At 33.7% G+C, this 24601-nt stretch overlaps 1 protein-coding gene across 6 annotated transcripts in view; it reads right to left on the bottom strand.

Moving 5' to 3' along the window:
- LOC149783476 (uncharacterized) overlaps window positions 1-24601 on the bottom strand; it is a 298719-nt gene that overhangs the window by 186142 nt on the left and 87976 nt on the right. For all 6 annotated transcript variants that reach the window (XM_089931706.1, XM_089931711.1, XM_089931709.1 and 3 more), the window contains exons 26-32: window positions 19582-19751; window positions 13539-13709; window positions 11516-11782; window positions 7435-7518; window positions 5445-5618; window positions 1777-1919; window positions 157-352 (exon numbers count right to left, since the gene is read on the bottom strand). In XM_089931706.1, the coding sequence (XP_089787832.1) occupies window positions 157-352; window positions 1777-1919; window positions 5445-5618; window positions 7435-7518; window positions 11516-11782; window positions 13539-13709; window positions 19582-19751 (1205 nt within the window). The remainder of the gene's footprint in view (window positions 1-156; window positions 353-1776; window positions 1920-5444; window positions 5619-7434; window positions 7519-11515; window positions 11783-13538; window positions 13710-19581; window positions 19752-24601) is intronic.

Here is a 24601-nt window from a genome sequence, read left to right as displayed (position 1 = left end):
AATAATCTTGTTGTTTCCAGATAACAGAAATGAAATCCACATACAATTTTGAAGTGAAAAGTAGAGTGGAAATCTTTACCTTTGATACCAGTACTTGTCAATGTCAGGTGACCCCAAAAATCAAATCCTATATGGATATAAAAATGTTTCACCTACGTGGACAATTCTCCATAAGCAGCTCTATGTCATCAACTGCAATGTCACCAAATGGACCAGGGCCTCTAACTGCTATAAAACTAATCGTCACATTTTCATTTTCTGGAAGCAAAGTGCAAGCTTTTATCCACAGCTTTCCATTATTACCAGTCTTCTCCCAAACTACTTTCTTCTGACCGCCATACTCCAACATCACCTGCAAAATAAAATCAAAACATAATTAATTAAGGTAAACTGAACTACTTTTTCACAAATTAAAAGCTGAGAACTTGCAACCTAACATATTCAACACAATACTCATACATGTCATAATTAGCACATACACCCCTGCAGCAAATCTAAAACTCTTGCAACAAGAAATGTGCTCATAAAGTACAAAACTCACCTAGATGAAAATCCTTAACCCGCAATGCTTCAGACAGGTTTAGAACAAGTGATCAATTCATTTGAAAAGGTGGGTCTATGGTGTGATTATAGTGAGCCAACCTGGTCATAAAGTTAGGTAAAACTTTTAAAGCCAATATTATGCTATTTGCATGAAAAACCAAATAACCTTTATTGTAGGATTCACCTCTTTGATGCCTCTGACTAATGATGTAACAGCCTATATATACGTGTGTGTGTGTGTGTGTTAAATAAAACAATGACAACATAAGTTAAGGAAAAGTTCTGTGAATGAACATGCCACTGAGAATATTTTTCGTGTTTATGCACAAAGCCCAATAGTTACTTTTCGAAGGTGAAGTTGGAATGGTATGAATATTTACTGCATGCAGTTTTTCAAAAGAAAATATCAAAGAAAAGAAGATTTAGCTTAAAAACACAAATACAACAACACATGATTTACTACAAGCTAACTAGGCTACCAATTAATTAGGTTCTATTATTCCACAATAATTTCATCTTTGCATGCCAACATTCCAATAATCCTATCTACATCTTGGCATATCAAGCAGATATTTATGTGCTTCAGGTCTGTGAATTTCATTTGATGTGGCAGCAAGCCACCACATCCAACTGAAATTATGTTGTTCAAATTTGAACACTGTTTCTACATGATTGAGACACTGGGAGCACACAACTTGAATGGACTGATAAATAAGCAACTTTTCAATGCATAAATGCCTTTCACTCAAATACAACTGTGATAGCTTTGCTCTTGTACATAGTCACACTTTCGATGTCAAACTTACAAAGTACCCTTTTCAGGTCAATTGCCACCACTGTTTTCAACCGATGTACAATGCACCATGCTATCAGTAAGTTGCCATTATGTACTAAGGGAGGCAACACATGAAATCCAATAACTGTCGCTAGGACAAAGCACCAATACAGCTGTTCGATCCGCCAAGGTGTAGATAGAGTTATTGGATACAATAATTTCTCCTCAAGCAAAAATGTTAAAGGATAAAAGCAACAAAATTTTCATCAAATTAAATATTCTTAATTCAGAAGTAACAACTATACAAAACATAATGAATATAATAAGGCTCCTGGTTCTCAAACTGGCACATATATGGCACCATTGAGAGAATGCACATTTGATTACTATCCTAAATTACAGTAACGACAATATATTTATGCTGTTCATTCATGAGGTAGAAAAAAAATGAAACATACTCGTAATGATCCAATATCCCTTCCATACATAATATAATAAAACTGCACAGCCCTAAAAGTCATCTTTGTGGATACTATGGGGAAAGTCAAGGCTGTTGCATCTCCTTCTTCTCCATAAGAAGCCTCAGCATACATGTAGTGACCTATAATTGAAAATTGTACAAGATTCAGTATACATGTAGTGACCTATTATTAAAAATTGTATAAGAACAAAGGAAAATGTGCATATGTAAGAGAATGTTGGATTGATATAACTGATATGAATGCAAAAGCAGCTGGCCAAGACAACTGATTCAGTATAATCTCTTCAGGAATTTCTTATATAAATGCTGTTGAGTGCATAGGAATAAAAACAGGAATATTTTAAGAACAAGACAAGTTTTTGCAAGTCACAATACAATGGTAAATAATATATTCTGATTCAACAACACATTGTCATTAGAGATTAGTAATATAAGCAAATAATCATGTATTACTTCTTTCATTCAGTGCATCCTGCATAAGTCATAAATTTAAATATAATATGATCATCTTCAGTTGATATAATTTAGGAAAATGTTCAAACTGGCGTACGACAATTAACTCATTAACCCCTGATGCATCATTTACATATCAGGAGGAAGTAGCCTACATCCGAGCTCTGTTGTGTCAAGTTTATTTAAGATACATAAAATTGGGTGGTATTATAGAAAGGTAGTTCTAAAACAATACCAAATAATCTGTAATTTTAACTGCACTACAAAATACAAAGAAAAAAAACAAACAAACATTTGGACCCAATTTTTTCCACCCAAAATTCACCGCCAGTGGTTGGAATCCAATTTTGTGTTTAGATTTTAGACTTTTTGGCCTCAGATCTAAGGCAGACGGGTCTGAACTGCACACGGACAGGATAACCTTTGCAAAAAAGTAGGATAAAATGGGCGTTTGGAATATAAACTGATCTGGATATGAAAATGATGGGTCCATTAAGCAAAAATCAAAAAGAATATTTTTCTTAAAAAAATAAAAGATAAATGAATCCTACAACTTTTATCCTTCTGCTCATGCATGAGCATTTTGTCAACGAAAAATGTTTCTAACACAACTAGGCATTCGGTTAACCGGAAATCTCATCTCTTGGAAGTCAATGTATCAAAATCTTTTCAGAAATAGCCCCCAAAATGTGTTTTTTAATTACATTTCAGGCGATGTAACACAAATACTAAAGCTAAAGAGACAAACTATTCTATGTACGGCAAAATATGTATAATCAGCAAGGAAATTAATTTCAGAAGCAAAGCAGTGTTCACATAACTTCTCATATACAAAAGAATTTGGACACGTCAATCCACTAATCTCGATTCATTTATTTACTTAAGTTTGAAATAAGAGTGGAGATTACTCTCTGTATGACCCTATTTTGTCCTTTTCAAATACTAGCATATAATGATTTCATTGTACTTTTATAAACTGTTCCTGTTAACCTTGTCAGCTGTCAAAAATAAATGTTGGCATTTATCTGCTGGTTGATCAACAGTATTTAAAATTTATAACAATGATTGCATATGTTACAAAAATCATGATTTTGTGTTTCTCTATTATTTGTTGCTGCTGTTGTCATTTTGGGTTTAACTGTTTCCTAGCACATGATAGTCAATATATAGCAGCCATTATATCGGGTCGAGGAAGAAATGAGCAAAATCCTGGGAAGAACCAATGATTCACAGAAAGCTATTGGCAAGCTTTCGCAGATACCCATAATGGCACCTTAGATTACTTAGCAAACTGGGGCCCTTCTCTATTGATATATCTTCACCTATATTTGATATAAACTCTCTAAATTAATTATTTTAATAATCTGCATTTGTCTGATATAAGATGCTGTAAATCTGAACCAACAAGTATTAGCAAAAAACATGCAACAGTCATGATTACTGAACCATGCTTTCTAGTCTATGTCCAGCAGGCTCTTAAAAATATTGGAAGAGATAGTGAACATCTTATTGAGTATGATGAAATAAACTGGTCTGCTGACCCTAAAAATGAAAGGTCTGTAAATTTAGAATAATGATGTCAACTAAATTTGAAAGTGGTTCTAGAGAAAAGCATATAGGGTTATTATTTTTGTATATTTATTAAAGGACAAAAATACCAAATATAAATCTAAAATAACTGTACATATTAACATTTAATATATCAATTGCAATAAAAATACACCTCTTCCTTGATAACTCACACACAATGGGTCCAAAACAACAAATCACACTATATGCACGGGCGTGAGTTACCGGGGGCTGAATAATCGTTTTATAATTGCTTTGAGAATAATTGTCAATAAATTGCTTTTTCTGATGATGTTATTCGTTATTCTCTATAATAATAATAATAATAATAATGACCTTATTTAAAGAGGGTAACACAATTAGCTAAAAACTAATCTACCTTGAGGCCCTCATACAAATGAATTCATTTATTTAAGCTGCATCTCTGAAGCCACTGGAAAGCCATGTTTATTTTTCAATATTTGGCAATAAATTATATTTATTTTAAACAGGTCCAACATCTGAAAGATTAACAATATCATTCCAACTGGTTTCAACAACCTTCATGTTGTTGTTGTTGTTGTTGTTGTGGGGTTTAACGCCATTTTTCAGCACACGATAGGCTATATATGGCGGCCAGTATTAATGGTGGAGGAAGAACCCGGGAAAACCCCAGAAAGAACCACCGACCCATGAGAAGCTACTGGCATGCTTTCTCACATACCTACATTGGCTGAATCTGAGACTCGAACCGGCGCAGACAGAGGTGAGATGGCAGTGATCCGTAACGGAGAAAGCTTTAGACCACTCGGCCACTTGGGGCCCCCAACCTTCATGTATACATGAAAACATTATGTATTACGTCAGTGAATTTTGTTGCTGTTGATTAGTCTAGTTCCCTGATTTTTAAACTGTAGTGTAGTTTGAAGTAGGGAGTCTAAAAAGCAGGGAAGCAGATTATCTATTGATACATCATGAAACAAGATTCCTTTGAAAAAAAACTAGCAATAATTTATTTCATGTAAAATCATGTACGTCAAAGCTCAATTTCTTTACTTTTCAGTTAGTAAAATATTGATGCAGTGATTTTATTGCAAGTAATAGTGAATAAAGCTACCTCTCCTACTGCACTTCAGCGGAGGATCTGGACCCTCTTTACGCTGTACAAAAAACAAGTGGAATGGGACGGTGATGCAATTAGTAGGAGCTAATTTCTATTATAAATAGTGTAACCTATCCTTTTCTGACATTTGAATTATTTGATACATCTGGTGCCTGTATAGATGTATTGAATGTTCTTTGTGTTTTTCTCTGCCAACATACCTATATCTTTCTACATTTATGTATGACCAGTATATTATACTTTTGATAGGACAGATATAAAGTATCATACAATTCTGAGTCAGATCAATGGTGAATTAAATGGACCATGTTTATTTATCAATATTTGGCAACATATGTCAAAGACAAGAGCCAATGTTGGCCACCCAACCCACTACTCCATGTCTCTCTCTCTCGCAGCCCTTTATGAGGCATATGAATTTGTGCCATTTATCTGTGACTGGTTTAGAGTAAAAGAATGAACAGAATCAAGACTAGTGAGACTGAACTTTGTGTCAAACAGCTACCCTAGATTAATGTTACCTTTATTAGTGCCATAAGTATGATCCACATCTGGCCCTGTTTCATCAGATGGGGTGCTACCATTACCCCAGTACCAACGGAACTTTGGTATTAGAGTCTTACAGTATGTACAGTTGATAGTGTAACCATGAACACTTGGACGCTCAAAGTCACACATGGCATCTTCTAGGCCATCTGTAAAATTCATAACATTTGTGCTCTGAAACATTCATGCTAATACTGTTGCTCTGATTCAGTCATAAAAACAGTATTACAGATAAAAATAAACATTAAAAAAATGACAAAGTTATTTTCTTGCAAATGAACTAAACCATTCTTTGACTAATGATTATAAATATTACTTTCATTGCTAGAATTTAATTTTCAATTAAAACTTGCAGAACTCAACCTTTTCCATGAAGAGTGAAAACTCTTTTTATAGGCAGATGAAGTAAAATAAACCAAAACATTTTTTTTGGGTATACCATAGTTATCTGATGATACGCCCATGCTTGTCATTAAGACAACCAGGTATATTTTATCAAAATTTTGTCAGATAGTAACAAAAAGTATATTTCTCTGATAATATGACCACACCTTAATATAAAATAAATTTATTAGGCTGGATCCCTGGTTTTATCATGGAAGAAATAATGAAAAATGAAATCCCCATTATTTGTGGAATACAATGTTTTGTAAAATTATTTGTTTCTTGTAAAATGCAATGTATCTTGAATCATCCAAGAGGACAACATAATTCACTTGCCCATTCATAAATTAAAGTAACATGTTTCTCCCATGATATACCTATGGTGAGGTCTCACTTGTATAAATTGTGGAAATATCCCTCCCCACACATAAGTAATTTAGGTTTAATGAAGCTAATAAATTTAGTTGAGGACAGGCATGCAAAGAAAGATGAGTAGACAAGTAAATCAGCATGCCCATAACTACTTTTGCTGTTGCTGTATAGAATAAAGGATAAACATTAAGGTAATAAGCTGTTGCAAAAGTAACATTTACTGCACAAAGGAAAATAATGATATGATTACATTATGGCATCATTTATATGATGTCCCTTGTTATCAATGTGTATTGTTGCACTATAAACTCTGAGAGAGATTGAATTTAAAATGACATAGTTGTGATTCCAGCCTCTTAATAAATAATGAAAATTTTAAGTATTGTACAGTTTTAATAATCGCATTAACATTCCTGTGTAACAACAAAGGAGATCTTTAATATTTATATCCTGCCATCTTAATCATTATGTAGGCTTTCTGTCACAATAAACTGAGGTGATCTCAATAACTGTATTATACTGAAGAATTCTCTTACCAATGCAAACATTTCTTTGTGTGTATTGTACAGAATGAATTTCATTCTGTACAAATCTGATGAATTTTTTAAAACTCATTAAGCTATTATTTTATAGATAGTTAATGGCAGGTTAATTTTTCTCCACACTTGTCTATCATGTCTATAAAATCATGTTACTTGAGGATAAATAGTCAAGAAGGAGTAGCACAAAAAAGTGCATAACAACCTATATATTTTTTAGGTGAGCTTAAATACCTTAGCCCAATAGAAATGGCCAAATATATTTTTTTTAAAGAAAGTTAAATACTTAAACATTTCATGAGCAATCATCCTAAATTTAGAAAATACTTAGCCAGTATGTACTGCAAATACCTACTACATAACAGATGTCTCACAAAAATGAACATTTTTTGCAGCACAAGATTCATACATAATTTCTTTTTTACTTTTCAATGTCTATCTTAAAAAGAGGAACAATTTTTATTTGTTTTCCAATCTATTTAACATTATTTCAAAATACAATGTAAAATTAATTGTATGTTTTCCACTCTATTAGAAATGCAAACTATTGCACAAGAATACTAAAATTTTCATATTTTCAAAGAACAATCCCCTTGTCTTCAACAGTCTTCCCTGTCCTAAGAGTTTTAGTAATTACAGACCTGGAAAGTGACGGTAAAAGCAAACTTACATTGGCAAGTTCCTTCACTCAATTTAATGCTGTCTACTGCAATAACTCGAGTTCTGATTGGTCCTTTCTTGGCATAAAAGGATACTGTAAATACAAAGGTAAGTAAGCAGGTACCATATGTAATTTCTTATAAGTCTAGTCACACTGCAAACAAGGACCCTGACCTGTCATCTCACAGTGCACTGGTAGGTTGTGGTCTATATTTGTTCTACTGGTTACTCCTAACAACAAGCAAGGACACAAATCTGCTAGCATATTATGCAATGACAATTCTGGGTATGTGCAACTTGCTTTTGAATTCAACTTATTAGCGAACATGTGATACAAAATAATGTGTATCTGAAACAAATACCCTTCCAAACTGATCTAAACACATCATTTTTATAGCAGTAATTACTTATCATGCCAATATTGTCTAGCTAAAACTATGTATGTCCCATGCACATGCTCAGAAGGTAGATATTACCTTTCATCTTTTCACAGATGATCGTGTTAGACATTAGTGCAGGATGGGAGGAGGACATTTGGCAATAGCGACTGGTAAGTATTGCATAATTAAAATTAGTTTAACCCCCCAAACCTACATTTCAATAGCAGCAAGTATTTACCCTGCCACTACTGCATAGCTGAATTAGGCACATGATGTCCAATAAACATAATTGTGTCATTTCCAGCTTTTATTCACAAATCTGAATATTCCTTTTTCATTCTTCTGTGTTGATTGTTAACACTTTTCAAGAGGCTATTTTCCTTTTCATCTTAAACATGCATCGCCTGCTAGACATCATTAAATTTTTTTATATAATCAACAGTTTGATTGTGCACATGCTTCACATGAACAAATATATCAGTAAGGAGAGATAATAATACAGTCAAACCCACTTTTCTCAACCTTAGCTATCTCGAGAACCCACTAAGTCAAGCGTTTTGGTCCAATCCATAAAAAAATATTCTTTGTTATGCTAATTTTCCCCAGCTTATCTTGACCTTTGTTAAGTTGATAATCTGTTATGCTGGACATAACTGTTGGTCCAAAGTGCCATGTAGACCCACTTATTTCGACGAAATGCAACTTTTAATGTCATCTTGGAGAAATTTTACAAAAAATGATCCGGTGTTTCTGCTACTTCCAGTACCTCATACCGCAAGGATGGAAAAAGTCTGTATAAGATGAAATTTTACTGGTACAAATGCTAATCAACCAATCTCATCAATTCATGGCTTATCACTTGCATAAAGTGGAGAAAATTATGCTGTAAACAATACTTTAGAGTAAAGAAATTAAGTGAATAATATGACCCTTACACGAGCTGTGTTTATAATGGACAACGTCAAATATCAATACCACAATATAGTTCATTCCACACAGCATCATGAATTTTATCTTATCTTTAACTCAGGTAAATTATCAGGTCAGAATCATTAATATCATGTGGCTAAAAAAATACCTAACTCATTTTACCCTATATATTTAAAATGAACTAGGTACTTTTAGATACTTTATATAATGCTAACCTGAAAATTGACAAAATTACAGATATGATAAAATTCACAATGCTTTGTGGAACAAACTACTGTGTAATCACATTCTGATACAATCAGGTGAGTCATCAACTTAATCCATACACAGTTATCAACTTTGGATCAGAGTCCACTTGTAAAGTAAATAGTCAAAGTGTTTCCATGCTTGGACTGAGTGCAAACCTTCACATGCAGCATTGCTAGATCACGTGACTTACATTATTTATTCACAGAAACCTACAAAATTCAAAACCAGGCTGGTACTCCCCCACCAACAAAGACTTGATGAATTTGTTTTGAACATGAGTAAATAAAAGCACAAATGGTATTTAAAAAATTCAGTGCCCAGTATTTTCTTTAAGAATGAAGTCAATCGCTGTGCCATGATTACACATTCTTCAATGCAAAACTGAATGAAGCAGAAAGTGACTGATAAGAGTAACATCTATGAAAAATAAAAAGGATTGCTTTCATTTTTATTGTTTTATCTTGAATCAAATATAATAGCCTTCCAATCCAACAAAGTGATATGTCAATTCTCCTTCTGATGCTGTGTTGTGGCTGATGGTCACTGATCACAGTTGGCAGGGATATGGGACTACAACTGAATGAATATAATAAGTTGTCTTCTTGCAGAATTTGATGTTGAGACAGTTAACGTTAAAGACTTTAAACACATTTTACAGTCTGTCAGTACATGAATACTGACAGCCTCATCTTTTTTCCTGGTACAAAGTTAAATGTTATTGGTAAAAACTGGCATACTGGTGTAAAGGAACCTCTGATGACCAACAAAAGTGATCGATTGTCACACATATTTGATCAGTTATGTTTTGCTACTAGTTAAAGACAACACTAACAAAAGAAAATACTATTTTTTTGTTAAAAAGTAGAGTCCTACATGTACATGTGCTTAAATTTGACTAGATTTTGGTAAGCATGAGAAAACCTATTGCCTTGTTGAGGCTACCAAAGGGATGAGGATATTCACAGGGAAATAAAAACTTTAAACCACTGACATTGTTACACTAACTTAAGTGTTGTAAAAATGTATGAGTTGTTACTTAATATCATTTTAAAGACCTCCAATCTTTTATTTCTGCAACCTGCCATGACTGAATTATTATTTTTATGGTGCATCAGAAATGCTATTTATTTTTAGAAAGAAAACTCCTACTTTTTGGTGCTTCAGATGCATAATCGTTGTTCTGCATTAGATTTGTCAATTAAATACTGATTACTCTAGACCAGGTTATGTAGACAATTTTCTGACACCCATGACATACTCAAGATAACTGGGTTTGACTGCAATAAAATCCACTGTTGATTAGTACTTGAGCCATTACAGAATCGTGACAGTAAAACCACTCTGTGGACATGGTAATGTAGAGTAGGCCCTCCTTGCATGATTTAAGAGACAATTAATGGAAGCAACTTTTTTTTCTCCCCTGGATGTTGTTTCTGAAAGTTTTGGACTTTCCAAAATATTGCACTGCACATGAAGTATCTTTGTATTTTAATGATTTTTCATTTTTTTTGTTGCATTTTATTGTTTTCTAAATGCCCTTCCTGGGATGCCTAATTTTACTTGACACAATACAGCCTGGGCCATATAAAAATGTCATACATACTTGTTTACCACAATGACATTGAAAATTTGTCTTGTTTATCGTATTCGGAAAACAATCCTCAAAACAACTGTTCAAAGCAAGGCTAGGAATCTAATCTGCAATTTGCACATGTACACATAAAGTACATTATGTAAACTACTGTTTTCTTTATAAACAGAGCAAGTCGTCCAGCAGTGTTTAAACACATGAACATAAAGAGTCCATCAAACAAATGGTTTATAGTCTGAAACTTGATCGAACACGCTCCTGATAATAGCATGAATATGTGATCCCTTCAATTGCTTATGCTTCATCATTAAATAATATTCTAAATGAAAGATTCAATTCTAAATTCCAGATATACCCAATTTATGTTGCTTTTCTTTTTCCTGAGAAGAATCCACATACAAATTTGACAAAGGTTTTATAGGGTCCAAGATACTGATGGTGTTATGAGTAAATACTTGAAAAATTTGTTCATGAAAAAAAGATAAATGACCTAACTTTAGTAAGGATGAGATACTTCCAGAAAAGCATCCACAATATCCATATCAAATAATTAGTGTCAGTGAAATTGGATCCTAAATAATGATAATCTGACAAATATTTAATGAAATAACAAATGAACCAATGAATAAACCAGCCTACCAAATAGCAAATTGCTGCATCTACTCACAACTTTGTTAGCTGAGGAATAAAAAATTATGAGAGCAATATAACAGTCAACACAACAAATTATTTCATCTTAGGTACTTTATATTTCTAATTGGTTAGGTCACTGCAATTAAAATTCTCATGTTGTTTCTGTGTGTATTCCAATATGGGAGTGACTGTAATATATACATTCATACTGCCATTAAAAAATGTATATTCCCATAACTTACTGCAGCATCATTACATCTTTAGATAAAAAGTGGTCTTAGAAACCTTAACTATATTTACTGGCATACCTGTTTGTTTGATGTCTGGCATGAGTTGATTAAGACTGGCACACTGGTACATCCATTTGTTCTCTTCTTCCGATCGTAATACTGGACTTTCCCATAGTTCCATTACCTCTCCTTCCAGTCTCAGTGCCCCCAAAGTGGACGCATTCATCAAGTAGTAAAATTCCAAAATATTGGTACTTGTGTTCATTGTGAAATTTGGAGACTTTAAATATGCCTCATCTGTCTCTACTCCATTTATGTTAACATAGTATGCAATTCTGTTGCCTGCTGCAGATGAAAATGAAACACCGATAACAAATATGATACCAAATGAATAACAACAATCATGATACAGTGAAACCTGACTTGTGAGACCCACTCTTTTGCAAACTACAAAGAATGATCTTGAGAGACAGAAGATGTCAAAATAATTTATATTTTAAAAAATGTCATTGTGGCCTTGCCTGCTTTCTCCAAGATTCATCTTTAAAATCAGGTTTTACTGTACGGTGAAATTACTGATTTTTGTGAGAATCAAATTTGCGAAAGTGTTTTTGATGAAAACGGCTCAAAGATGAATCATAAAACCCATGAAAATGGCAACCACAAGTACTTGTGATTTCGATTTTTAATGTAGCTTTAAAAGAATTTCAGTCATATTGCTACAATGTCTGCAGTGTGGCAGTTTAAAGTGATGTTTAGCACTGGGGCATTATGCCACAGACATCTAGCATAATGTCCCACCCAATCACATTATCCAAACACCAGACCAACCAGTCATAACACTAACCTCTTAATGCTGAACGCCAAGTTAGGCAGCTGTTAGCACCATTTTTGTAAATCTTTGGTATGACTCGGCCAGGGATCAAACTATTGACCTCCTGCATCCGAGGCGGATGCTCTAGCCACTAGGCCACCGGAGCGGTTGGTACATAATGACAGTTTCTACAATATTTGTTGGCCTATAAGTCAATACTTTCTGACAAGTAAGTCTGGGCTTTGTCTTATACTCCAAATCAAATTATTAATCACTTTATTGTATGTAAGGTAATTTTTGTATGTAAAATAAATAAATATTTTTCTTCCAAAGTATGAAAAATAATGTGAAAAAAACTACCATTTTGGCAAAGCGATCATGTGAGAAAAAAAATTATGGACCGGACATTGCGGAAGGTTTTAAAATGATTACATAATCATCAGCTTTTAATTCATGGCATCAGATGTAACTGTGCTAAAGCAGCAAGCACTGCTCATATATGTTCTTTAAATTTCATTATATATATATTTGTATTAGAATAGACATGTTATAAAATGAATAACCATGACAATGACATAGGAATTCCATCACATTTTTCATCTTGCACTTCGTGATAAAATAAAATATATGCCCCAATATGAGAGAAAGAGGAGTGAGAGAGAGAGGTTTCAGGAAAATTGTGATCTGTATTGATCAGTTAACTAATGACTGTGATCTTATTGTGCATAAGGGCAATAATAAATTCCACTATCAATTAATACCACTGAATAAACAATTCCTTATAGTACTAATTACAATAACCAATGCCCCAAGAACCACATGGCTTTGCAGTGTTATTTACATGCCAATTAAACAAGCTACAGCTCTGGCCAGGTCATTCCAGCTGACAACTGTCTGATCTGATCAAATAAGGCTACCCAAAGGTAATTGTAAATATGGTACTGTGTAAGTGCAGGACACGCCAGGTGCTTACTCATGCAAGTTTCTCAACTAGCTATGCCTTTTGTTCTTGCCAAGAGAAGTGTAAAAGCAATTTGAAGTACTTTCTGCAAAGAAAATGTGATATCCAATCTCTCAGAAAAATAAACAAAGTACACCAATTATCACAATTCTTGGAACATAATCTTGAGATAATCAGCTAGTTATGATATATGAACAAACAAAACAGTACAAGTGAAAAATGGTGTCCCAAAACTCACAGTCCATTAAAAAATTATTTAAAAACAATTTAGTGTCAAAATATACACAGTAAATACAGTATACAGTTTTCTGTAATTAGATATTTACCTTCTATGGAGGAGTTGGAGGCAGATGTTGTTGGCAAAGGAGGAATTCCCTGGACATATTCAATTCTCCAGACTTCACTACCAGAAACTGCAGCCGTGGTGTAACCACAGTTGCTCCTGTCAAAATCACAATCCACCATAACCTGAGCAAAACACTGGTCTTCAGTCCCTCCTGAATACAATGGAGAAAGCAACAATATCTTACAAGTTGGTTCATTACATTAAATAATTATTTGTACGCTTATTTATAAAACAAATTAAATAAATATAATGTTGAGCTAAATGTAAGCTTGGACATGTTTCAAGGATTATACATGTTACCTTTACATTTTGCATGTTAACATATCTACACGTGGTATTTCATACTCCTATATTTGGAAGGTCTTATCTTTCAAATTCTGTGGAATTATTTTACATTTTTCTTGGCACTACATAGCCATTTTTAAGCATGTGCATAAAAACTGAACTGAGAGGATCTTCTGTGAGTCTACATAAATGTGTAAATCTTTATATGAATGTTATTAGTGCATATGTATCATTAAGTGCATTAATGCACCAAAACCAAGAACTTACTTATATTTTTAAAATGAGCATTCATATCTTGTCATCTATTATAATTTATAAATTTAAATTAAATTTATAAAACAGTTTTAGCAACTTTACTTAGAAAGGTTGCAAATGGCAGAAATTTATTGGTGTTGAAGTATGTCTTACATGTGGTTCTAATTTATATGATATAATGTCAAGGTCATATTACTTGACTGCTCCTAAATAAAACACAGATCTTGATCATAATCAAATTCTTCTGACATACTGATGATTAAAGCATACTTATCAAGTTTTACAAAATTCAGTCACTATAGTAGTAACATCTTGAATTAATCTGATGAAAATTTGCCTCATTTAAATATGTGTGGAACTTACTATTCATCAAAATCATGTGAAATCTTATTCATGAAGGTCTATACACCATGCCTGATCTAAATCCGAACAGAAATATGGAGCTAGAGTATTTTCAAGCTCAACCAATAAGAAACAAGACCAACTTATTAATATATATGGATCTCACTCATTATTAAAACTCATCCAAGAATAAGCCCCTATTGCATATTCAAAGTTTGATAAAAACTGGATGAGAAATATGGCTTTCAGAATGGTAAAAAGCTCAGCTAATCACCTTATAATAAGTAAGTATCTTGTTCATTACTGAACGTGTCTGAGATCTTGAAGGCATCTTGAAAACATAAACAAATATTACAGTTTGATCAAAATCAGAACAGAAGTGAAACCTCTAGACTGGTTTACAAGATCAGCCAATTCATTTGCATAGATCTGGCTAATATATGAAGTCATCCAAGAATGCATCCAAGATACGATATAAGCCTATATTCCAAGTTTGATCAAATCAGATCAAAAACATGGCCCCCAGTGTGGTAACAAGCAAATGTTACTTGACTGACAATGGACATGAACACAGGACTCTGAAATATACTCACTTGGCCTTTAAGCCAGGTGAAATAATAGAATGTTAAAATATTTTTAGTCTATACATGTATATGCACAAATATATACAAACACACAGACACATTCTAACAGACTCAAGAAATAAACACTGTAGCCTAGGGAAACAATGATGATGAATACTCCTGAATCAAAATTACAATAAGGTCTGCTTCTGCAGCTAATGCTCATCAAGAGACCTCTTTTTGTTGAGTCTACTTTTAATTCAGCAAAAAAAAGCATGCATGAAAGAAAAGCAAACAAATACATTTATCATTAAGGTCACTTCTGGTGTGCACTGACACATGTAAGTGTAAAGACGTGTACATGGATGCCAAAGAAATCACTATGCCAAGCTTCCTCCAATATGGGCTCAACAATAACTTTGAATTTTTATACTGGACATACATCTATATTCATTGGGAGCTCATTCCAAAGAGAAGCACCTGATTAAGTAAATGATCTAATATTTTTTTTTTTCTGTGCTATAATAAAGTTATAATAATATTTTACATGGGTGAGTCCACCATCAACCAAGAAAAGTCTGCTTTCAGTCATTCAAAACAGCCTGTATTACATGAATTAGTGAGTTATATATATCCTGCATTAAAGTCATTAGTTAGCTTAACAAGTTCAAGGATTATAAGTACATATTCAAGAAAATATAGGAACTTAGCATTACATTATGATACTGTTCACTGACATGTTCCAGATATTATGCACAATACTGCATACATTACTCAGTACTTCTAAAATGACTTGTGACAACTGCAAAGATGCTGTAAGTAGAATCTATCACTAATATCTGATGGAGATGTGGAAATGTTAATACAAGGAATAAACTGCTTTGTTGGGACATTAAAAGGTTTATACTAATGGTCTGAATTTCCACCTACATCAGGCAAAGATGATTAATTGCCCTTCTTGTCTACTGTTTATTTTGTTTTGGGGGAGGGAGGTGTCTGCAGTGTTTCCTAAAGATTGGTGAAGGTTGTATCAACAAATCCACATTGATGCACAAGAATCATCATCATCAAAACCAACAAATAAGATTATTTACACATAAATAAAATACAGTAGTTTATGTAATATTGGGCATTACAACTTAATGGTTTTTTCTTCTTTCTCTGACTGGGTAATTTAAAGTAATAAAGAATTATTTTTATTTTAAATATCTTGTCCAGAAACTTAGTATTGATATTGCTAGGTTTTTATATTGCTGTCTTCAGCAAGTTCGGTTAAGTGACCAGTAATGGCAAGTGTATAATAGGCTACATTATATCCTCGACTAGAAATACACTTCCATGATAATATTTCTGTTTTCTTTTACAAATAACAAATTCTGGAGGCAGTACTGATGACTGTTTGACTTTCTGTCTGAAAATTTGTTTTATTTTTGTCTGAAAGCAGTGTCCATATGTTCATTATGTGAACTGTTGGTGGTTTTAAATGTATAAAGTACCCCCAACCATCCCCCAATGACCAGCCCTAAATGATATACTTTCTGTATACTATGGGCAAGTCATTGAGCCAGGTCAAATATCAAGTTGCTTAATCTGTTTGAATGGACATAAAGTTCTAGTAAATTCGCTTCATTTAAGTCCAATAAGTCTCAATCATCACTAGAAATTTATCTCTAACCAAGACCCTACCCTGATTACAATAATACAGGCAACTGCGATTTGAATGAGTTCTAATAGTGAGACAAAAAACTGTATGAAACAACATAATGCATTATCAAACTGATATGTCTATTCAAAAGTCTCACCTCTGAAAATCTGAAAGATTATCAACATTTTCTTTCAAAAAGACAGAATGATTTCATAGTAAAGCTGCAAATATGGCAAATGAACCAAACCACTTACACTGGCTCAGGAATGTAATAATAATGGAATACAGTTCTGAATATATCCAAAGAGAAGTTATGGGAAATCTGCTATAAAATAAAACAGATGAAAAAAACTTGTTAAAACTCATGAGCCAATGAGTTTGACTACAGCTTTTGGGGAAATGCATTATCACAAATTGTGGATTGTGCCAGGTTTTATGGGGATTTTTTTTGCCTTGCTGCTCACTGTCAAACAATTACAGTTATCCAGGTAATAATTAGCTTTAAACAAATGTACTTAATGTACTTTCATGCACTACTAAAAATTATTTTTAAAGATTTTAAAAATATGGTATTCAGAAGAATGTAAGGATTTGGATATTTACACATAAAACATGGATGCCATCACCAGTATAATGCAGTTGTGAAATGTGATTGTCAGTTTTAAAATTTTGAAGTCAAACAAGGGTTATGACTCCAATATATTTTTGTCAGAAAAAGTCAAAAATTGAACTTTACCAAGATCCTCTGGATGAAAAGTCTAGCATCAAATTTAATTTCAATCTGTGAAATTCTTCAAACTTAATGAATTGAAACAAAATTTATGATAGCTAGGATGGGATGGAATGGTACAGAATGGAAGAACAAGGATAACACCATATGATCCCTCCAAAGAAATGGTGGAGGCATGGAAGTGAGTGAAACTCTCAATCTCCTGTTCTTAAGTCAGCCATGTCAATGTATTTATGTACTGGATTTAAGGACACATAGAAAAAAAGTCATGCACAATAAAACCCATAAAACCAAAAAGTGTAAATCTCTAAAATATAAAATCATTTTTTGATATAAACCATTCTTTAAAAAAGTCCAAGACCTTGACAGCTTGAACATCATCACATTTTGCATCAATTTGGTTGCCTCTATTAATCACCTCTTACAATATGCAGGAGGGCTTATTTGGATTGATTCTAAATCCTAAAACCTACAGTGTTGCAGATGTGCCTAACACGTTGTCATGCTACCTGTCATAACTACAGTAGTCCCCCTCTTGAACGGCCCTTGCAGCCAGAATCCTTTGGCACTGACAAGTTTGTGTTTAAAAGTACCCCTCGCGAAAGGCCACCTGGCTAAGGCTACCAGCATCCAGCATATTAGTGCAATAATATAAAATTTACCCCTCACAAGCGGCCACATTTTATTTTAATGTGTATCCAGAACCAGTATTTTATTCATAACGTGTTAAGTAATCCGATTTATTTTCATGATGTCAGGTTTTCGTTCTGAAAGAGGTGTTGACTAAAAGTACATGTACCACTAACATTAATATTATATCATTTACGCCTCACAAGATGCCACATTTATTCCATAAAGCCAAGAAAGACTCAAATTTTAATCAATACAAAAGGGTAAGTACATGTAATCCAATTAGCCTTACTGCTTTGCTATCATAAGATGTCCGGTTTAGTCACTGATAATTGTTAAGGTTACAATTATTGAACAACAGTAACAGCTGAGAAGTGTCAGTATCGATGTACAATACACAATTCGGCAGGAAAATGGTTTGATAGCCTTTATGGCTTTCCTTAGTAAGATGTTGAGCTTGCTGACTTTGATAATTAGTGGCTATTACTACTGACAAAAATTTTCAAAATTACAAATCCTAACAGCCGCTAGGTCAAATCTGCATAATGTTAATGGTACATATCGAAGCCATTTTGGCTTCTCTCACTTAGTGTAAAAAAATGTATAAAAGCAATAGGGTACCAGACTGCGACTAATGAATCACGTGACAAGATCACTTCCTTTATAAACACACGGCAATTTATTTAGATGCATAAAAAATTGTTTTGTCTGTATTGTAGTTGGCTACATGAATAACTTACTGCAAAAAGATCAACATTTCATCGAGGAGAAGAAAAATTCTCAGTTTTGAAGAGAAAGTGAAATTAATTCAACTGACCGGGGGGGGGGGGGTCGAGGATCCTTGCAGAAAACTAATGTTGGAAAAATTCAGATAACAATATCTTGATAGATAAGGAAACAATTCTGCAGAAGTGGGAAGGTGAATTGGCCGGAGAAAGGAAGATTGAGCCAGGAGATGTTTGTATCCTGATCTGAATGACAAGAAAAAAAGCAACAATTTTGTCAGCTGAATTGGGATATGATGACTTTACCACAAGTAACGGATGGTTGCACATATTTCAAGTGTGACACAATATTAAGTGTTCTGTCCTTAGTGGAGAATCAGCTGATGTTAATAATGAAGACTGGAACAAAAGACTAAACGATATATGCATGGGATATGACAGCAAGGATATTTTTAATTCTGAGGAGACTGGTTTGGATTTTAGACTGTTACCAACAAAGTGACAGTTGATGTGATTTTTAACATAACAATAAAGACAGTTTTGAAACTATATCAATGGGTATTCATAACATTCTTTTGAAAATGATGAAATAGTTTGTTTTACATTTATTTCACAACATGCATGTGATTTTTTTAATGAAAATATTAAATGTTTTAGAATTAAATGTGCTTGTGACTTTCTTCATATGTATTTACTATTCGCATTTGCCATCCCCCTCTAGAAAGGCCACCCTCATTATAAGGCCACTTCCCTGCTGCAATAGGGGTGGCCTTATAAGAGGGGGACTACTGTAATACAATTAATGTCTTTAAAACATCAGACTATTGAAGAGTCTCTAAAAGTCTTACCACATCTAACTGCTGCATCTTCTGAATGGCTGCAGTCATGCTGCTTCCAGGGGTTATGAGAGCAATCTGAGATGGATGATTCCCAACCATAACACCCAACTTCATCCAGAAGAATTGGACCAGTACCCTGACCGTATGTTGCACTGCCATATGCAATAGCTCCATATGTGCTGTTGAATAGAAATGTTTGAAAATATTAATCTGAAAGGAATGTTTGCAACATTTTAAAGCTGGAAATCTGCAGCCAAAGTATCAGTGACATATATCATTGCACCAAATTTCTTGATGATACAACTGTCATGGTGGGTTACAAAACCACACATCGTTTCTTCCTTAAACAGTATCAAACACGCTCAGGATACAGTTAGTATCTAATTAGTACAGTTTATGATTTAGTCTTGAATTACTCCTAACTGTCATCCTTTGCTGGACTCGGGATTATAGCATCAACTTTTGCAGATACAGACTTTGCTGCTCTCAAATGTTTATTAGTGAGTTTGAATGTGAAACAAGCCACAAGAAGACAAGTGCTAATCTTTACTTATGCTGGATGGTACTGTTAATCATCCATATATATATCAGTAACTATAATCACACATATTGGAAGACAACTATCATTATGGGTTTTCCTTTCCACAAACATGCTATGCAAGTGGCACCACTGTCAACTGAGCCACTCCAAAGACAATTCTGACTTCATCTCCTGAGAAACATCAGTGTTGACTAAGCCATGCTGGAGAATAAGTTAAAACAGTTTTCTACCCTGAATTTACGGAAGCCAAACCAGTGCAGGGAAGCCAACCCAGGAAAACTTCTGATGGGGCATGTCCTGTTCCAACCTAAACAGTCTGCCACTGAAAATAGGTTTTATACCTACTTGCTAAGGAAGTCACATCAAGGCATTATACACATAAATCTGGTAGAACATGTCACAATAATTGTTCCTAGCAAGCTTATTCGAAACTGGCCAAGCCATTCAATGCTGACAGGTTTAAAAAACGTTTTCTACATGGTTGTTAAGGATGCCATGCAAGAACCAGGGAAGCCATCTCACATAAAAATCAGATCTTAGGAAACATTCCTAAGAAGTCTGATAAAAACTGGCCCATCTGTTCTGAAGACATTACTCTGGAATTCACACCACTGCAAGGGGAGTCATCCCAAATGTAACTCTAGTATAGCACTGCCTATAAGATGTTCCTAACAAGTTTGAGCAAAACTTGCCTGGCTGTTCTAAAGAAAAGTAGGTTTCCCACTTGGTTGCCATGGAAGCTGGGAGGTCACCCCAGTCACAACTAAGACACAAGATGTGCTAAGAATTGTTCCTACCAAGTTAAATCAAAACTTGCACAGTAGTCTCAATGACAGTTTTTGCCTATCATTGCTAAGTAAGCCACACTGTTGATATCACAGCCATCCTGAAAAAAGTTTCAAATTTTGATACAACATGTTCTAATAAACATTCTACTATATCAGTTCAAAACGAACCCAGGTGTACTGGAAATGGAGCTGAAAATAGGTTCTCTCCATGGATGCTAAGAAACCCACAGCACTGCTAGGGGAGCATCACAGGATAAAATTTGTGTGAGGCATTTCCAAAGAAAGATTCCACCAAGTGCGATCAATGTTGGTACAGTCCTAGAGAAGTCAAAATTAGGCTTCCATTTTGGCTGATATGGATGCCACACTGTTGCTGAGAGAGCCACTGAGATTATAACTTATGTAGACCACATCTGATAAACACTCCTAATTTGTACCAAGCTGGCCTAACATGTTTATAGGAATTTAAGTTTGCAATATTGATGGGCATGTTGGGCAATGGATGATGCACTCCATTTGCAGGGCCATACCATGTGTTCATTTGACCTTACAACCAAGTGAGTTAATACTATAGAAAATTTAGAGTCTTATAAATATGAAATCAAATGCCTAAAATATAAAGTACAACACACACACACACACACACACACACACACACATATATATATATATATATATATATATATATATATATTGGGTTTATGCCTTTTTTGCTTCTTTTTGTTAACATATGTTTAACAAAGTTGAATGTGTACTTGTCACCAACACCACTAACTGCAAATGAAATAAATGGAAACTTCAACTTTTTTCAGTAGTCTGAAGCAGTACTATATGCAATTAAACTGAAAATTATTTACTGATACAAGTAACACATATTGTTCAATCCAAATATTTTGATCTGTATTGCACTATATACTCTAAAATGAACAGAAAACTTTGAATTCCTTTTTTTTGCAGGATTCAGTTGTCATTGTCAATTTGTCACACAAAATGACATTTTCATTCATATTTAAATAATGTAGTACAAGGACAAAGTTTTACTGTTTCCATTGCAGGATAACAGTTCAATGGATCTTTAAAACTGTGGTTTGCAGCAACCCCAAAAAATCACACAAAAATTAGTACTCTATGAAAAATATTGGATTCAGAGTACGTGAAAATTTGCAAACCATAAAATTAACAATCCACTGTTTAAATCTCTATTCTAGTAATGATACATTAGCAGCTTCACCTCATCAAGTATGTAGTCATTCACGTAAACAATCAGACATGGACATAAAAGTTTTATGTTCACAAAACATGATCCCACAAAGCTGCCCACAGAAGCACAAGTAAATGTCATCAAAAATACTAAAATAAATCTAATCAGCTTATCAACATATGGATGAAATCAAGAATAAAGGCCAACAACTAATAATTATTAACAGCAATCAAAGATTAAAAATAACAGTGGCCACTGAAGATTATAATTTAGTTTAATAATGTAGATATTATTTTGCATCGATTCCCCACATTTTGTATCAATATGTACACCAAAAAAATCAAACTTGTTGATATACTGATGTGAATCATCAAATGCCCAAAGAAAACTCAGAGCAGATGGCTCTTTTTAACAGCCAAGTACTGCAACCATAATTCTTGAAAAATTCCAACATGAAAAATATGGAAATACAAATATTTTCTTATATGTTTGAGCTAACATGCTCAGAACAGCAGTACAAACTCAGTGTCATGGCCTTTGATCCTGAACCTAGTCATGGATAGAAGATCAATGAACTCATATCAGATACTGTCAAGATATACCCACATGCTAAGTATGGTAAAATCTACAATAATTAATGTTCTGAAGAAGAAGAAAAAACCCCACAAAAAAGCACAAAAACAAACAAACAAAAAAACAAGCATAATATTGAACTGGCAACATACAAAGGTATTTCTCAGATATGTAGACAAAGTGGGTTTGAATAAAAATCCATTCATACTTGTTTGTATAATTATCTTCTCAAGCCAATACATATAAAAACCTGAGACAAGACCAATTATCTGAAATTAGTTGTCGGAGTGCTATCAAATTGTTTCAGGACTATTCAACGATGACTAAATTCAAAGTCTGGTCAAAATTCATTTGTGTATGTTACAAGTCACCATGTTCATATAAGCTCAACCAAAGCTATTAATAATGGGTATATGGCCAAAAGGCCCCACTCATAAATTTGCTTTGGAAGGTCTTAAACTTAGGAACTTCTGTTGTGAAATAAAGTTAGCAGAATGACCAATCAGGAGATATAACTCCTCTACATGAAGAAGTGGAGTACTGGATTTCAAACTAATTGGAGGTCTCATCAAGATAAAGGAGTCTGATTAATATGGATCAAATCAGATATAAAGCCAAAGTCAGGTAGACCTTCAGGAATCACAAGTCAGGTCACAAGGAGTCATAATCAAATGGGTACCTTGACTCTGGTAAATGATAATGAGGAACAATGAAATTTAAAGTCATTCAGGACTCACGGTACTAATTCCACTCCAATGGTAAACATATGGAAACACTATCATATTCAAAATTCAATAACTTAAAATTTATGGGTGCTGATAATGACACCTATAATTTTTTGTGCACATCTAACCTTGGTGCAAGCTTATGTGTGGAGAACACCATATGACCCGCGGCAATTTGTTTACATACATGTGCATGAAACACGTGTTATTGATTCTGCACCAAATGAATCAGGTGCTACTTTCAGTATTGAGTACTCCTGAGTCAAGCCTGTAAAAATGCTAAAGTTGCATCAGTAGAAATTTGTCAATATTTTTTTTACATTACATATAGGATAAGCTCTCAAAAGATATTTTTCCTAAAATTTTAATTTTCATTATTAACCAATTATGGACCACCAAACCTGTAAATACTCTATTATTTCTTCACCCATTTCTAGACTGGTTCACAGTTCTTCCGTATAATTAGTACCGTGTGTCCTATAACCAGATTTAATTTTTTTTGAAAAAGTTGTATTTTACTCCTTGATATTAGAGCATAATTGTAAGAAAGAATTGGCAGTGCTTGTGCATGGATAATAGTGCAATAGCATTTTATGTGATACCAATATCTGTAGTTAAATTGCATCCGCATTACATGTTGCTGTCTTGTATTGTACTTATTAATGGCTTATTCTTGTTATTAAAATAATTGTTTTCTGCCTTTGTATCTTCATGTTATCTTTCTATGGCATGCATGCTACACAAAAGAAACACAAGCATGCTGACATCAGCAAGTATGACATCACAGGGTATCAAATTACATGACGCATTGTATTTTCATCTCTCACTGGCTATAAAACAAGTTTTAAATGTTTTAAATTTCAAAATTGCATTTCTTTTCTTGCTGACTCTCACAGAAATAACATACAGTGCATCCCTATTCACATCAATCAAACAAAACAAATAAGTGTGCCACATGACAGGTCAAAATGATACGAGGCCATTGCCCTTTTGTGACTAAAACAAATACACACACCCATGAAGCATCAAGAGATGCTGATATTCCAAACTTATTTAAACTATCATCACATGTGATTCATGACCCCCAAATGTTAATAAAAAGGTATAAAAGCCAAGGAAGAGTTCCATAAGCTGTATTATACTGAATAATTAAATAACATAGTGCTACTTTTTAGTATAAAACTATGGGGAAGGGTGAATA

The sequence above is a fragment of the Sinohyriopsis cumingii genome, chromosome 14 (assembly GCF_028554795.1).
Source record: "Sinohyriopsis cumingii isolate HCF-2022 chromosome 14, ASM2855479v2, whole genome shotgun sequence".
Taxonomy (NCBI): domain Eukaryota; kingdom Metazoa; phylum Mollusca; class Bivalvia; order Unionida; family Unionidae; genus Sinohyriopsis; species Sinohyriopsis cumingii.
Note: the sequence above shows the minus strand (reverse complement) of the source record. Positions and strands in the feature narration are given on the sequence as shown.